Raw genomic sequence first — 16296 nt, forward strand, 5'->3', positions numbered from 1 at the left:
TGTTATTGTAATAATTCTCGTATTTGTGATGTCTTGAGTTACAGTCGGATTCGAGCTAAAAAGAAAAAGGCTGTTCATTGGTTTTGACGCATAATTTTGAATTTTCTCAGGAATTTTTCTAATTTCCTATAGGGATCATTCTGAGGTTTGGATTATTAAGGACCGGTGGGAACAGACTTTTTTAAGTAGAAAATTCTCCTACGAATTGGGAACATCTACGCTCAACAGGGATCCAAGATCGCTGAAAACTTAAATGAGCGCACAGGTCGAGAGAGAGAGAGAGAGAGAGCGAATGGGTTTTCTTAAGACAAGCAATTGAACGCTGAAGGAAGAAGACCGGCATGGTTATGTTGGAAGAACCGCTGAGAATAAGAGAAGAAGAGTGCAAAGCAGCAGTAGGATACTATGGGCTCTGTGCTGTTAGTGGAATGCTCAGTGCTGGCACCGCCCATCTCGCCATTACTCCTCTTGATGTATTGAAAGTCAATATGCAGGTTCTTGTTTCCTTCATCTTATTGGATTGGATTGGAATGCTATGCAATTTACATTTATTTTCAATTAGGACTTTTATCAAATACTTTATCTTCGTTTTATTATCTTGCAGGTGAACCCTGTCAAGTATAACAGCATTTACTCTTGCTTTACCATTCTATTGAGGGAGGACGGTCCTTCAGCGTTTTGGAGAGGGTGGGCAGGGAAGTTCTTTGGCTATGGTGTTCAAGGTGGTTGCAGATTTGGTTTGTATGAATACTTCAGGAACCTTTACTCCAATGTCTTAGTTGATCACAACAGGAGCTTCGTCTTTTTTATGAGTAGTGCTTCAGCTGAAATGTTTGCCAATTTAGCTCTCTGTCCTTTTGAAGCTGTTAAAGTTAGGGTCCAGGCACAGCCCCATTTTGCTAAGGGATTGCTTGATGGATTTCCGAAGCTTTATGCATCAGAAGGCTTCCATGGGTAAAGTAACTTAACCAATTTCCCCATTCTTTTAGATCTACTGTCTCCCTACGTGTATACATCTGAAAGGGTTATTGCTTGTTATTGTTGATTGCAGCTTTTACAGAGGTCTTGTTCCACTTTTGGGTCGAAATCTTCCATGTAATTGCACAATCCTTAAACCTCAATTATCTAGCTTTCTTTGATATTGAGTTATATCTGTTTAAAGCATGCGATGTCCTTTTGCATTGAGATGTTGAGGCTGAGTGCATTTATTGAATCTTTAGTTTGGTATATCATGTGTACTTTTACCATTCAACCTCATAATAACCCTCTACCATGATTTTAGAAGGATGATCCACTGAGAAAAAGAACTATAAATTGCAGTTGAGCTCACAATATTTATAGCACAAGTTGGTATGTTCACCTGTATGCATTGAGCATACATAATCTCTTCTTGTATATACAAACTCCCCCAGATGAGTGGCACAACTTCAATATATGAAACACCAGGGAATATATTCTTTACAGTTGTTCAATGCATGAGGCACAATGATATCCTCAAACACTTTCCCTGCAGTCTCAATGGTTATGTTCTCAACGTTCGAGCATTCTGTAGATTTTCTGTATCGTAATGTCATTCAAAGTAGGAAGGAAGATTGCTCAAAAGCTCAACAGCTTGGAGTGACATGTTTAGCTGGATATGCTGCTGGTTCTGTGGGTAGCTTTATCTCTAATCCTGCTGACAACATTGTTGCTTGTCTTTATAACAAAAAAGCTGATAGTCTCATACTGGTATCATCTATCATTACTTAATGTTTCAGGACACATTCCTTAATTGTAGGACATCCTTGAATTATTTTTTTTTTCCTTTGTCATACGCAGGCTGTGAAGAGAATTGGGTTTTTCAACTTATTTACAAGAAGCCTTCCTATAAGGATATTGCTTGTTGGACCGGTTGTGGCTTTACAGTGGTTATTCTATGACTCTATCAAAGTTTTAAGTGGCTTGTGAGTGCATTTCCTGTCTTATCTTTCTTTCATCGAGTTAGTAATGCTTTCATGAAATTGTTTGGTCGTTTAAACTTTAAAGTAATGATGACAATGAAACAATTGAACAGTTACTGTGTGTTGGGCCCTTGAAGAAAATTGTTATGGACAATTATTTATAGTGTCAATTTCCTCTGCTAAGGATAAACAAGTTCTTCTGAACTCATTTAGACTCATAAGTTTGATTTGTGGTTTCTGCCAATACGTAAATAACATCTCTTGTAATTGATTCCCTCTTGGTGCCTTTTTTTTTTTCTTCCCATTTGTGGTGAAAGTTCTTTCTACAACTTGATAGTAATTGTAACTTTGTAAAACAGTTTTTTCTACGTCCTGTGTACCCTTTCATTTCAGGCTCACTTTTTTAAGTAAGGCCTAAGTAACCCTCTCCGCTCCCAAATTCTCTTTGTGCCTGCTTTACAATTTGATAATCTTTATTACTGATAGGACTCCCAACCTCAAATGAATGATAGTTGACTTTTGATTACCTTCAAGATTGAATCTCGGTCCTTGAATCATCATTTTCCTGCGAATTAATGAAAATTTTCTCCATTGATTATTGTTGGCAAGGTTAGTCGACTTATGCCTGAGCATTTTATCAAAATGAGCCTTCTTTTCTTCACCCCACGGCAATGTCACTCAAAAGGAAGCTCCAAAATTTTTATTTTTGGGTCTAACCATCCGATATCCGAACTCCAAGCCCATTCGCCTGATTAATTTGGACTCACAATTCAGATTTGCATTGGGCTAAGGGGGTTAAACGCTCTGTCACAAGTTTTAAAACAGTCAGGTTCGAACTCGAGATCGTGGGTTAAGGGAGAAGGGACTCCTGCTATCCTATTTCACTTCTCAAAGGTTTTGAAATATTATTTTCAATGAGATAGAAAGAGATAACTAATCAAATAAGGAAAATTTTCAGGCAAAAATTAAAAGGGGGAGAAATAACATGCCTGTTGAAGAAGACATGAGAGAATATAAAATTTATTCTAGTGTGATAATACATGTTAAGAACATCCATAAAAATTTCATCCCCAAGGTCTAAGTAAGCCCTTTGGCTGCTTAAAGGGATTCAGGCCATTGACGTGAAATTGGAGGAAGTTTGATCATTGAAACACAAATATCAGCAATTTGCATTACATTGTTTGCCAAAAGAAAGTATGAGGTGCACAAAGCCAGGATATAACCATTTTTATTCACTATGGACTTGCATGTCTAGGGTATAACACAAGGCAAGGTTATTTTCAGGTCTAAGGCCTAAAGTCTTCTTTTTATGGCCAAAGAGAAGGGGGTGAGGTATTGGAGCATTGAGCCTAGAATCTCTTAATGTTTAACTAAATGAATGAAGGCCTAAAGTTAACTAGTAAATGGAAGATGTAGCAGGAAATGACCTTTACTGCTACATGTTTGTATCATTACGATTGCTTTTTTGCTTAAAATTTCATTATAATGTATAACTTATAAATTTATTTGGTCTTCATCTTTTCCTTGAGGTGTGATTTACTAAGCTCCAATCTCTGAAATTTTCAGATCGAGGATATAAACAATGTTAAAATGGTATAATCCTTTTCCCATTCTTCCTTTCTTGCCGTGAACTGATTTGCATCTCTCATTGGAATCTTGCAGATCTACTAGTGGAGAAGTTATAACTGATGTAGAAATAGATGGAGCAAACTAGATTGACGGAATCGAGGTATGCAGCTAATGTAATGTTGATCAACGCAACTACAGGCAATAATCCTATCAAAGAAACAAAGGAGAACCATATTTGTTTTTGGCTTTTCAGATTGAATTCAAATTCTTTTTGGAGGGTAGCTTTCTGATGCCCCACCATATGTTAATTTTCAATATGTTGAGCAACCACACTTACCGTTCAGCTTTAGCAAGGGTTAAAGCCTCTGTTGGAAACCTAGAATACGTCCACTTAACAGAGATATTTTGGTAAAATCTTATGCAACGTGCACCTCCTAGCTCCTATGATCTTTGGTCTGTCTTGTTATCGTACAAGTGGTACAATAAAGAAAAAACAGCAATGGGCTTTGATTTCTATGGCCTCTGTTATAAAAACCGTTTACAGTAATTTTGGTTAAGAAAAGGTTTATACGGTCTCTAGTTTTAATTCCAAACAATAATACATTGATATTTAGATGGATTTAATTGAGGCAGAACCTCGAAATCAGTTAGCTATTTATAGTAAAATGTAATTGTTAATTAGGTAAACTTTTAACCAAATTATGAGATGTCAAATTTAACCTTAATCAGAATTAAATTATATTAAAAAAAAAAAACATAAAGACAAATGGATAAGTTGAGCTCTCATGCTACCTGATCACATATCATCTGTAACGACCCGAAAATCGGACCGCCACCGGTGTAACGACCCGAAAATCGGACCGCTACCGGCGCTAGGATCCAGATCGGCTTAAGGCCGCCGGGACCCGTAGCAAGCCTGACATATAACCTATAAACCTGTGTAATCCCATACATGATCAACAACATGCATAAAAATTTAAAACTTTTTCTTCCATCATCCAACTCAACCTGAATATACATGTACATAGTCATGATCATAATCATGATCCCTCTGTGGGATCTCATCAATGCCCCAACGGGCGATACAACATGAGATGAGTTGGCTTTCATAAACATTATAAAACATTTTTGATCATGTAATAAAAGGGATTCTTCATACACAATGTCAAGCACAATATCTAATCCTCAATATACCTCATTACATAACATACTGTAATCTCTTACATTACATTATAGTACAACTGTCATGTCCACCATCTAACTATTACATAGACATACTTCAAAACTCTGGCTAACCTCCTGGTCTACCCTGTACCTGCACATCTGGGGTTAGGGGAGAGGGGTGAGCTACAAAGCCCAGTGAGCAGAATAGTGAAATCATATATTAAAATTTCATGCTTTCATGAAATGCAACACATCACAACAAATCACATCTCGGATGGTATTGTCACCAATAGTCCTCTACATAGTCCAACTGTGCCGGGACGTAGAATGGGTACAACCGGTCTTTCTCTTAACATAACATATCATAACATACCAATGTGCCAGGGACGTAGAATGGGTACAACCGGTCTTTCTCTTAACATAACATATCATAACATACCAATGTGTCAGGGACGTAGAATGGGTACAACCTGGACTTCCATACCATATCTCATGCCGTAGCATCATCATATCATATGAGGACTAAAGGGTCATCCAATAACCAATCCACATCAACATCATAAATGCAATGCAACATATTCGTGAATACTAATGCAAACAACCTACTATATCTCATGGCATTCATGATGCATGGATCATGCTCAAAATTCATATTTCATTTATTTTAAAACTTAAGGTTTATTCCACTCACCTCTGGCTAGCTCTGACAAACTCTGTAGCAGCTGGCTCACTGCTGGGGTCCTCGGTTCCTCGGGTCCGAACCTACACAGGTGGACTCCAATGAGGGACCAAACATACATAAACATAACTCTAATATACTCCCCAAAAACCCCCTAAAACATCATAAAACAACTACATAAAAACATGCAAGAAATGGCTGGACAGGGCACTTTCGGCGGCACCTTCGGCGGCCGAAAGTCCCTCCAGAGCCGAAAGTCAGGCAGGTTCGGCGGCACTTTCGGCGGCCGAAACTCCCAGACAGAGACGAAAGTCTCTTTTCGGGGGCAACTTCGGCAGCCGAAAGGCCTGCCTCCCCAGCCATGTTCGGCGGCCGAAAGCTCCTTCGGCTGCCGAACCTGGTTTCTGCCAAAGGGCAGAAACTTGGCTCCCTAATGCATTTATGCCTCCAAAACTAACCAATCATGCATAAACTTGCTCTAAAACATGCATACACACCATACATCACACCTAGGGGTCTCAAACTATCAAATACCCCAACTACAACACTTCAAACATGTCACATTGTTCAAAAACATAACATTTGCTTAAAAACTCATACAACCCTATACATGCCATTCTACCCCATAAAACAACTTAAAACTTACTTAAAACATATAATGAGCTTAAGATCGGCTCTTACCTCTTGAAGATCGAGAGAGAGACGACCTAAACTCGGAGATCCAAGCAAAAGAGCTCCTGAGTTCCCAAAGCTCCAAAACTTGTCTTAAATGCTCAAAACTTGCAATGAGAGGTGAAAACTCAAGAAAAATGGAGTAGATTTGGAGAAAGAACACAAGATCTGGGGAGAGGGAGGTCGGAAGCTAGCTATGGCCGAAAATGGGAGAAAGCTCGCCCATTTCGGCTAAGTGACCCTTTTATAGGTGGCTAGCCAGGCCACGTTCGGGGGCCGAAAGTGCTTCCGCATGCATGCCATGTTCGGCGGCCGAACTTGACTTTCGACGGCCGAACCTGAACTTCCCTCACTCATGCTTTCGGGGGCCTAACGTGCCTCCAAAACGCATGCATGTTCGACGGCCGAACTTGACTTTCGGCGGCCGAACCTGGGTTTTCCTCCAAAGACTTTTCATGCAAAACTCATTTAATTTTCATGCTTAAAACCATGAAATACCTTAAAACATTTTATGAAAACATGTTTCTACCCTACTAGAGGCTTCCGACATCCGAGATTCCACCGGACGGTAGGAATTCCGATACCGGAGTCTAGCCGGATATTACAACCGGCGCTAGGATTCAGGTCGGCTTAAGGCCGCCAGAACCCGTAGCAAGCCCGTTATACTCTCTGTATACCTGGAAATCTCATACATGATCATAAATTTTCTGTGAAAATAATCGGATCTGACACAAATTGCCGGAGCATAGAAACATGAAATACCGGGTGAATTCTCTCCATAGAAATAGGTAACTCCAGCTTATACGACACATTTCCGATCCTCTGTAAGATCTCAAAGGGTCCAATGTACCGTGGAGCTAGCTTACTTTTCTCCCAAAACGAACCACTCCTTTCATTGGAGACACTTTTAGCAATACCATCTCACCTTTCTGAAACTCTATCTGTTTTCTGCGAACGTCTGCATAACTTTTCTGCCTACTCTGCGCTGTTCTGATCCTCTCTCTGATCAGGGGCACCACTCTACTGGTAATCTCTACTAACTCGGGTCCTGCAAGAGCCTTTTCTCCCACTTCTTGAGTTTTTGAGAGAAAAGAACCAAGGCAGAAAAGCCAGGTTCGGCCGCCGAAGGTGAAGTTCGGCCGCCGAACTTGCATGGCTTTCGGTTTTATGATAGGCAGCCGAAGGTGGTCTGGCCAGCCACCTATATAAGGCCCTTAGTCGGCAAATGGATAAGGATTGAGTTCATTTGCATAGGCAGAGGTGAGACCATGCTTTTCCTTGAATCTTCTTCATGTTTTCATCAAATCTTGCAAAGATTTGATTGGTTTTTATGTTATTTTGAAGGTTGTGAGCTAAAAACATAAGTTTTGAAGTTTGCTATGGGTTCTGGTGGCCTTAAGCCGACCTGAATCCTAACGCCGGTGGCGGTCCGATGTTCGGGTCGTTACAGATTGGTATCAGAGCCCTATGTTCATATGATCGGACCTATAGAGAGTGTCGGGCTCATAGAGGTTAGAGATGGTCAAGCACAATAGGAAATCATGTCCACTAGGATAGGATGTTGGGTCCTGTCTCTTTGATGCTGTGAAATGCCATGAGGTATGCATGTGCATTATTGATATGTGATGTTTATATGCTGATATGCTATGTTCTGTGTTGTTTTCCAGAGTTTAGATGAGAGGACCATCCAGACCATAGAAGATATGTTCAGAATGTGTGTGTTAGATTTTGGCGGTTCTTGGAGGCAGCATCTACCTCTGGTATACAGAAAGGAGTCCGACATCCGGGATTCCACCGGAAAGTAGAATTTCGATGCCGAATTCTAACCGGGTATTACATCATCGAACTGATTAAGACAAGCATGTGATGCTGCTAAGGGGGCTGATTTGGCCATATCTGTAGGCAAATGATCTAGCCTTATAACACCTCTTCGTGTTGCCGCCTTGAAGTTTTTTGAGAAGCTATTCAAGTCATAATTCAACAGCACATGCCTCCCATTCCAACTTGTCGTTCACAAAATCCTGCAAATCTTGAGGTTTTTAAGAATTAAGTGTTAGAAAAAAAAATAATTGAAAAAAAGAGTGGGAGAAACTTATTTATAGAACAGGGATTTTCGTTGCCATGTTGGCAATAAAATATTTTTCATGCGTTTCTACCATAAAATATTTATAAATAAATAATACCAGTAATTTTGTGACACTAGAATTAGATAATATTACTGATATATTTATTAATAGATAGTCATTATATTTTTTTAGTACTCTTTATTTTATAATATAATATTAAATATATTGTATTGATATTTAATATTAATATAAAAATATTTTTAATATTATATTCTATATAACAATAATAATATATTTTATTATATATATTATAAAATATATTTAGTTATATTATTAATATATGAAAAAAAATTAAAAATAAAAAAGAAAGCCTGCGATCAGCAAACTTTTTATGTTATATTATGGGGCTTTTTGCAAATTCAGAGGTGAGAGACTTTTAATTTATGAATTTGGAGTTGAAAGAAAAATATTTGTGGATTTGGAGTTAGGATGCCCGGTGGCACTCGAAAAGGTTATTTGGTGCGCCACTTTAAATGGCACTAGGTCATAATTATTTTTTTTTTTTAATTATTCCCTGGCGCCACGTTAAGTGACGTAAGAATTTAATTTAGTTTTTATTATAATAAAATATTTATATTATATTAATTTAATAATTAAATAATATTAATTATAAATTTATTTATTGTTATTAAATATATATATAAAAGTATTAAATTAAATAATTAATAAAATAATAGATAAATAAATTAATTAATTAATATAAATATTTAAAATTATAAAAATTAAATTTATTTTTTATTGGACTGTTATTTAGAATTATAAAATAAAATTATGTTGTGATTTAAATAATCAATAAATAAATAAATAAATAAACTAATTAATATAAATATTTAAAATTATAAAAGTTAAATTTACTTTTTATTGGACTGCTATTTAGAATTATAGAATAAAATTATGTTGTGATTAAATGTTATACGGGATTACTTGATTATTTATAATTTATTAAAAATAATAAATTTAATTAATTTATTTTGTAATTAAATTAATTAATTAATTTATTTCTTTTTAATAAATTATAAATAATTTAGTATTTTTATATAATAACAAGATAATATAATAATTTTAAATATTTTATAAAAATTATTTATAATTTATTAAAAAAATAAATTAATTAAGTAATTAATTCAATTAAATAATTTTGTATAAATTTAATAGCAGAATAATATTATAATTCTAAATATTTTTATCTACATTTCTTTATTATTAATTTTATAGTATTCTTATATATTAAAAATATTTTTATAAAATATAATAACTATTTAAAACTAATTTTAGTATTTTACATAGTTATAAAATAATATTAAATGTGTACGAAATTACTGATATTATTTAATTACAGAAGTACTATATTAATCTATTAAAATAATAAAAAATTTTATTATTGAATAAATGTATACTATAAAAAATTTAATAAAGTGGTATTGTATACGGTAATATTATAATTGTAAATATCTTTTATTTTATTATTAAACTCTTATATATTAAAAATATTTTTATAAAATATAATAACTATTTTTAACTTAGTATTTGGAGAGTTATTAAATAATATTATCATATAATTAAACGTATATAAAATTACTTGTACTATTTAATTACAGTATTAATATATTAATTTATTAAAATAATAAAAAAATTTATCACTATATAAATATATATTATACGATAAATTATTTTCATTAATCTAATCACAATCGAATTATTTTTATGCATCTAATTATAACAAAATTAAACTTTAAAACTATATAATACCAGTAATTTTTTATTTAAAAATTAATAATAAAATGTATTAAATATTATAATATTAAAATTATAAAAAAATTTATTATTATAAAAATATAATATTTTTAAATTAATATAATATAAATATTTTATTATAATATATTAATAATTAAAAAATAAAAAAATAAATTCTGACGCCACTTTAAGTGGCGCAAGGAAATAATTAAAAAAAAAATAGAAAATAATTATGGCCTAGCGTCATTTAAAGTAACGCCAAGTCTTGGCGCCTGTTTAACAGACGCTAAGCAATTTTTTCGACTGCCACCGAGCACCCTAATTCTAAATGGACAAATACTTTTCTTTCAACCCTAAATTCATAAATTAAAAGTCTCTCACCCCTAAATTGACAAAAAGCCTGCCGCGCATTAGAAGCGCCGAAAGTAAATCTTTTTTGTTTTTAATCTAAAAAATCCCTCGCGTCAGATGCGCGACAAGTAAATTTTCTATCTCTTCCTAAACTTCTCTTCAAGTTCAACGATTAAGTTTCTCATTCCCCAATTATTTTTCGTTTTAACACCCAATTCCTAAAAACCCCGCAAATCTTAGTCTTCACCTGAAAAGAAGCAAATCTTAGTCTTCACCTGAAAAGAAGCCAATCTTAGTCTTCTCAGAGATGCTGGCCACCTTCTTCACAGATCTCCACGTCCTCATTGGAAGATTTGGATTTGCAGTTTCAGCCTTAATCTTGAAGGTATAGAAGGACAAGAAGCTACAAGCTGCCATCTCTTTCAGTTTCTCACCTTCCTTGCTGTATCTTATGTGCCCTTACTCATACAATTGAATTGACATTCGCTTCTAGGTTTCAGATCCGACTAGATCAATCTTCTTAAAAAAAAGAAAAAAAAATAATGACGTAGTACATTTATATAATATGGTTGCAAAAATTGTAGCATCGTTATTACGAGAAGTTATGGATTTGTTAGGGCAGTTTTTTAAGTTACTTTCGACCAACACCTGGCTAACATTTATGGAGAATCCAATGCTGGAAGACTCCAATTAATGACTTAATAGCTTCGTGTTAATGGGACTAACTCTTCAAATAAAAAATTTTGTAAAAATTTAATTAATTTTTTTTTATAAAATTTTTATTTAGAATAAATAAATTTAAAATTTTTTAACTTGAAATTTTATATTATTATAGAGATAAAATGATAAATAATTTTATAATAATTTATTTATATATATATATTTTAAAATCACTCATATCAAAGTAAAAATTGCCCTTCAGCCAATGGCAGTCTGGAAAGCATTGTTGTAATATGTCTATACGCTATTGAAAGTGACTTTGTCCTTGAACAGAGGAGTTGATAACATTCTTGATTCATGGATGAATTTGTTTCTTGACGTATAACCTAGACACCTACCCTCAATTCTCATCGCCTCTTAATTCATAAAATTGGGAAAAAGCTTTAAGAATAAAATTTCCAATTATTCAATTAACTATTTGTATTTAAATTTATGATCTGGGTCACAATTAGCAGTCAAATGCTATGCACTCTCCATTCTTTTAACAATCCAAATATATTTAAATAAAATCTTTCAAAATTTTTTTTTGAAAATAAAATTTTTTTAAAAAACTGATGCTTTAATTTCAAAAAAAAAAAGATCTAAATAAAAAAAATAAAATTTTTGTGAATTTTTTTATTCCAAATAAGGGGAATGGGGTTTGAAAAAGTGAAACGCTTTGTCCAGTTACTTTCTTTGCTTTCTTTTTCGTGATCACACAAATGATTTTTTAGCAGTCCTATATGCTTCATTCATATTGCCTAGACTGTAGGATCCTCGACTTAAGACAGATGTGATCAGGTTATAATGTTTTTGAGTTAAACAAAACTAAAATTTATGAATTAAAAAAAAAAAAAAAAGAAGCAAACAGCAATCATTAAATGAACAGCTTTGCCAAAAAAAAGTCTAAAAAAACAAAATTATTATAGGGAAAAAAATAAGGGGTAGGCACAGTGCTATTAAAAATTAAACATGGAAGGAACACGTATGGGGGAGAAATACCCGGTCAAGATCTGTATGTGTCAGAGCAACATGGTCATTGCAGGCTATGCAATTTCCCAAGGCAGATGATCTCTCTTCAATACGCTGAACGACAACACCATCAGGTACGCTGTTTCTCAAATGTTAAAGTTCTTCAATAGCAAAAAGGAAAAATCTTTAAATGGTAGGTAAAGAAGAAAAATAACATTAGCTGTGCAAACATAAACATTAATATTAAATTCATTCAAGTTGTTGTCAAATTCCATATTGAAAATTTCTTTGATGTGTTCGGCAAGAAACCCATAATCAGTGATTTCACATTTATTTCAAATTCTAAAATGGTTTGACATCTTGCGCCCCACCACACTAGGAAAAAACCACAAGACCTTCTCGTTTAATAAAAATTCAGTTCATACTATGAAGAGCTATTTACAAGTATATCTTTCAAATTAGGATAATTAATCCAATCATTACAGTTTGCCACAGCCATAGTTAATTTATAGGTTAAACACAAAAAACCACACTCTGGTGGTGGCTGTTTCTAATGAGCAGTGCTGCATTAAAGAATTCTGAAAAATAAACTTCCTCTTCAACATTAACCTATGAATACAGAATTACCTAGAAATACATTAACACCTGTTCATGCCTTCATGATCTCGAATCAGAAAATGAATCATTTACCCTCAGCAGCCATCTTTTTGCGTATTTCATGAGCTGTGTTGAAAATGCCTAGTGTAGGTTGGTTGCACACAAAACATTTCTTGTTCTTTGCATGGTGCTGCAAATCAGAATGGAGGAAATATATCAGTTTACAATCACGGAAAAGAATTTAACACATAGAAGCACAATACAAAATAGCAAGGAACAGATTATGACCAGCCACAAAAGATAGAAAAGGCTACCAAATATTAAAAATTAGGCAAATGTCAGAACAAGGGAAGCAAACGTCTACAACAATTCCTAATTGTTAGTTGTTATTCGTTACATATCAATGGTAATATCCTGAGGATATAACTGGTATCTCTTTTTTGATGATTCTTGTCCAATACTATAACATTGCATCTTGAAATCGAGGAACTTGTATTTTTACAACTTGTTCTCCCTCAAAGACATCAATTAACAAAAATAAATACATTCTAAAAATATTGATTTCTATGATCATTGGACAACAATAACCAGAAACAACATGGATTCCACATTGCCACTAAACAATTGTGCAATTTATATTCCTTTTTTAATGAAACTATCTCTTCCAGCTGTTTATTTTTGAATTATATGTTCTCTCTATCTCAAAAACAAGCATAAATTCCTTGTATTTTTACAACTTGTTCTCCCTCAAAGACATCAATTAACAAAAATAAATACGTTCTAAATATATTGATTTCTATGATCACTGGACAACAATAACCAGAAACAACATGGATTCCACATTGCCACTAAACAATTGTGCAATTTATATTCCTTTTTTAATGAAACTATCTCTTCCAGCCGTTTATTTTTGAATTATATGTTCTCTCTATCTCAAAAACAAGCATAAATTCATGCAAACAACACCTCCTTCAAAGAACAGTATTCACAGAAAAAGTGCTCACCTTCAAAGCACAATGCTCACAGAAGTAGTGCTTGCATTTAGTCACAACAGGATCCACAAATGGCTGCCGACAAATGAAACACGCAAATGGCAATGAATCATCATCATCATCTTCTTCATCACTTTGTTCTACACCACCACCATCCTCCCCCAAAGCTAAGTTTCTCTTCCTTATCTTTTCTGCCTCTTCCCACTCCTTCTCCAGCTGCCAACCAGGCTTATAGTCCCCTCGATCATGCATAAATTTACATGCATCTCCATACCCACAGTAACCAGTTTCTTTGTAATCCTTGCAAATGTCTGGCTGATAATCAAATCTCGCTGACACCCTAATGTGAGCAGAGGCCCTAAGAGGACCATGAGCTCCACCTGCTTTTTCACTTGAAATTGTTTGCTCTCTTCGAAAACCAGCTTTATGATCAGTATACCCATGAACTCCTCTATACACCTTCTCATTATCAGAGCTTGGATTTTTACCCTTCAATGCCTCCTCTGCTTGCTTAAGAGCCCTCTCACGAATTGCACGAGCATCTTTTGAGAATTCTGTCTCAGTTTCTAAAGTCGCTGTTGCTCTACTATCATGATGAACTTGAATTTCCTTTGAAGACTCAAATTGAAAGACTGATTGATTAGATTCAACAGTAGATTCAGTGGACATTGAGCTTTTGGAAGATCCAGTAGAAAAGAACAACTTATTATCAGGTTTTGGGGCTTTTTTCCGATTTTGCAGCAAGGAGCTTTCAGTTTTTGAATCCTCGTCTTCATCTTCCTCAATTGTTCTCTTTCTAATGTTCTTGTTCTTCAAAGGCTTTCTGAAAAAATTACACACTGCAAATGCCGAAGACATAAAAGTTATTCCTACTGAGCCATTACAACAGCGTAGAAAAACAATGACAACAAATGGAAATGAAAAGAAGTAAACAAAAAAAAAAGAGATGAATTTTAAGGATGGGATATATATACACCTGGTTCAGACTGTTGAGATTCACCTGAATCTGCCATATTCAGATTAGAAGAACGAAAGATATCAACTTCTCTAATTGAATAAGATGAACTTGGAAGGAATATAAGCGAAACTATACTTTTTTGGAACAGCAAACCCTAAAGCAATATTGCAATCCCAAGCCCCAGCAACTCTGGGTGATTGGGCCTGTGCCGAGAAAGGAGGGGAAGATGAGAGCTTGGCGCAGGCAACACGAGAATCGCAGATGGTTCAGTTTGAGTTCGGTTCAACGAAAACAGCACTATCCCCAATTTCTAGAAACAAAAGAGCAAATTTTGCATCAACAATCCCAGCAATACATATATCATCAACAAGAAAAAGAATACAAAAATACAATACAAATTCAGAAGCATGCAACTTAAAAATTGCAAAACCACAACAGAACCACAAACAATCCTCAAAAATTGTAAAACCACAGAAAAGTCACAAACAATTTCTAAGATCAAAGAGTTGAAAATTACAATAGATAGAAATTACAATACAAGAGGACTTCCAAGGCTGCGATGAGAGCTCACGTCGATCCGAAAAGCTCGAAGAGATGGAGAAGAGGACTTCCGAGGCTGCGACAGCTGAGAATTGCGTTACGCGGGATGGGGCGGCGGCCGGCCGGCGTGGTTTAGGGGTCCTTTTCTGGGTGTTCGGTCGAAGGAGAACAGTGAAGAAGGTTTTGGGATTTCAAGTTTTGAGGTTTGCGTATTTGGGCTGGGCTGGGTTTGGTTTTAATTTGCTGGTTTGGGTGAATCATGGGCTGGTCGGGTGGATTTAAAGATAAAAGCCTATTTACTTTTCGATTCTTTCAGCGAATCGAAAACCGAACTTATGATTTATGAAAAATGATACGCGAATCAAATTGAAGAAGCCAAAAAATTGAATCGACCCGAAGGACACACCAAAAAAATCACAGAGACGAGGTGAGGGTCATGGGTAGATGAAATTCGGCGCGGTGACTATGGTGTAGAAAATTGAGGATTTTTATTTAAATGGTGTAGAAAAGAAAATTAATTTTTAAAGGGGTGAGGTTTAAAGAACAGTACATCTCCCAGCGGCTGCGGCACCAGCCAGAGACTTTTTGAATGATAATTGATGGCTCGCAGTCATTGATGTGATGAGTTATATGTATGTATATTGATCATGCACTAAGCATTGATGTGGTTTGTTTAATATGATTTTTGTCGACCATGTAGGTTTCTGAAATGGGGTCTTTTTTTTTTTTAATGGCAGATTTTTTTCTACATACTGTAATAACTTATATTATTTTGAACATCTCATGTATGGAAGATAATATATATAATTAATTTTCTTTTTCTCATTGATTATTGCAGCCAACTTTATGCTTTTTATTGGAGATTTTTTTATAAATCATCCGGCAGTAAAAATTTATTAAGTTAAGACTAATTCGAATTTACTTAAAACACTCGTTAAGATAGCAAAGTGTTTTCTATTTTTTAATATATTTTATTTCACCCTTTAAATTCTTACCTTATCAAAAGCCTATTTAGAAGCACCAGAGAAAACTGGTGGCAATAATTCTATAGATTCAAAAGTTACCTTATTCCGTCATTTTGTTAACAACTTGAATCTAATTGATATTGGTTTCACAGGTAGTCCCACCATCTCGAACAATAGACACAATGGAAGAAATAACATCCAAGAACACTTGGATCGAAGCCTCTGCTGTTCCAAATGGCTTTTCCACTATACAAATGCGCTTGTGCACCACCTCTCAGATATTGCGTCTAATCATCGACCCCTCTTACTCACTCTCAATCCTTCCATGCCGAAGGCAA

General features: G+C 34.7%; 2 protein-coding genes across 6 annotated transcripts; one reads left to right on the top strand and one right to left on the bottom strand.

Annotated features, from left to right (window-relative positions):
* Positions 1-18: 18 nt before the first annotated feature.
* On the top strand, positions 19-4023 carry LOC110606069 (mitochondrial phosphate carrier protein 1, mitochondrial). Its single transcript, XM_021744815.2, has 6 exons — positions 19-494; positions 605-954; positions 1052-1095; positions 1514-1728; positions 1819-1943; positions 3603-4023. The coding sequence occupies exons 1-6, from the start codon at positions 342-344 to the stop codon at positions 3652-3654; spliced, it is 939 nt and encodes a 312-aa protein (XP_021600507.1). The 5' UTR covers positions 19-341; the 3' UTR covers positions 3655-4023.
* Positions 4024-12341: 8318 nt separating this feature from the next.
* Positions 12342-15245, bottom strand: LOC110609993 (zinc finger CCCH domain-containing protein 1). Of its 5 annotated transcripts, none has more exons than XM_043951132.1 (4): positions 14971-15245; positions 14496-14763; positions 13508-14334; positions 12342-12693 (listed from the first exon to the last, which is right to left on the bottom strand). In XM_043951132.1, exons 2-4 carry the CDS (start codon positions 14506-14508, stop codon positions 12589-12591), a joined length of 945 nt encoding a protein of 314 aa, XP_043807067.1. In that variant the 5' UTR covers positions 14509-14763; positions 14971-15245; the 3' UTR covers positions 12342-12588. The 5 variants fall into 5 exon arrangements, with proteins under 5 accessions (XP_043807067.1, XP_021605537.1, XP_021605540.1 ...); XM_021749845.2 differs by having other exon boundaries at positions 14472-14763; positions 14971-15243; XM_021749848.2 differs by having other exon boundaries at positions 14472-14763; positions 15025-15238.
* Positions 15246-16296: the final 1051 nt, after the last annotated feature.

This window comes from Manihot esculenta, chromosome 2, assembly GCF_001659605.2.
Source record: "Manihot esculenta cultivar AM560-2 chromosome 2, M.esculenta_v8, whole genome shotgun sequence".
Classification (NCBI taxonomy): Eukaryota; Viridiplantae; Streptophyta; class Magnoliopsida; order Malpighiales; family Euphorbiaceae; genus Manihot; species Manihot esculenta.

What these genes read in the sequence shown, in the direction of transcription:
- LOC110606069 (XM_021744815.2), top strand. Translation starts at nt 342, where the DNA reads ATGGTTATGTTGGAAGAACCGCTGAGAATAAGAGAAGAAGAGTGCAAA. An exon ending in TTTGGGTCGAAATCTTCCAT is followed by an intron (nt 1,096 to 1,513) that starts GTAATTGCACAA and finishes CTTTCCCTGCAG; the next exon opens with TCTCAATGGTTATGTTCTCA. An exon ending in ATCAAAGTTTTAAGTGGCTT is followed by an intron (nt 1,944 to 3,602) that starts GTGAGTGCATTT and finishes GGAATCTTGCAG; the next exon opens with ATCTACTAGTGGAGAAGTTA.
- LOC110609993 (XM_021749845.2), bottom strand. Translation starts at nt 14,508, where the DNA reads ATGGCAGATTCAGGTGAATCTCAACAGTCTGAACCAG. An exon ending in ATCTCAACAGTCTGAACCAG is followed by an intron (nt 14,335 to 14,471) that starts GTGTATATATAT and finishes CGGCATTTGCAG; the next exon opens with TGTGTAATTTTTTCAGAAAG. An exon ending in GTGAGCATTGTGCTTTGAAG is followed by an intron (nt 12,694 to 13,507) that starts GTGAGCACTTTT and finishes TCTGATTTGCAG; the next exon opens with CACCATGCAAAGAACAAGAA.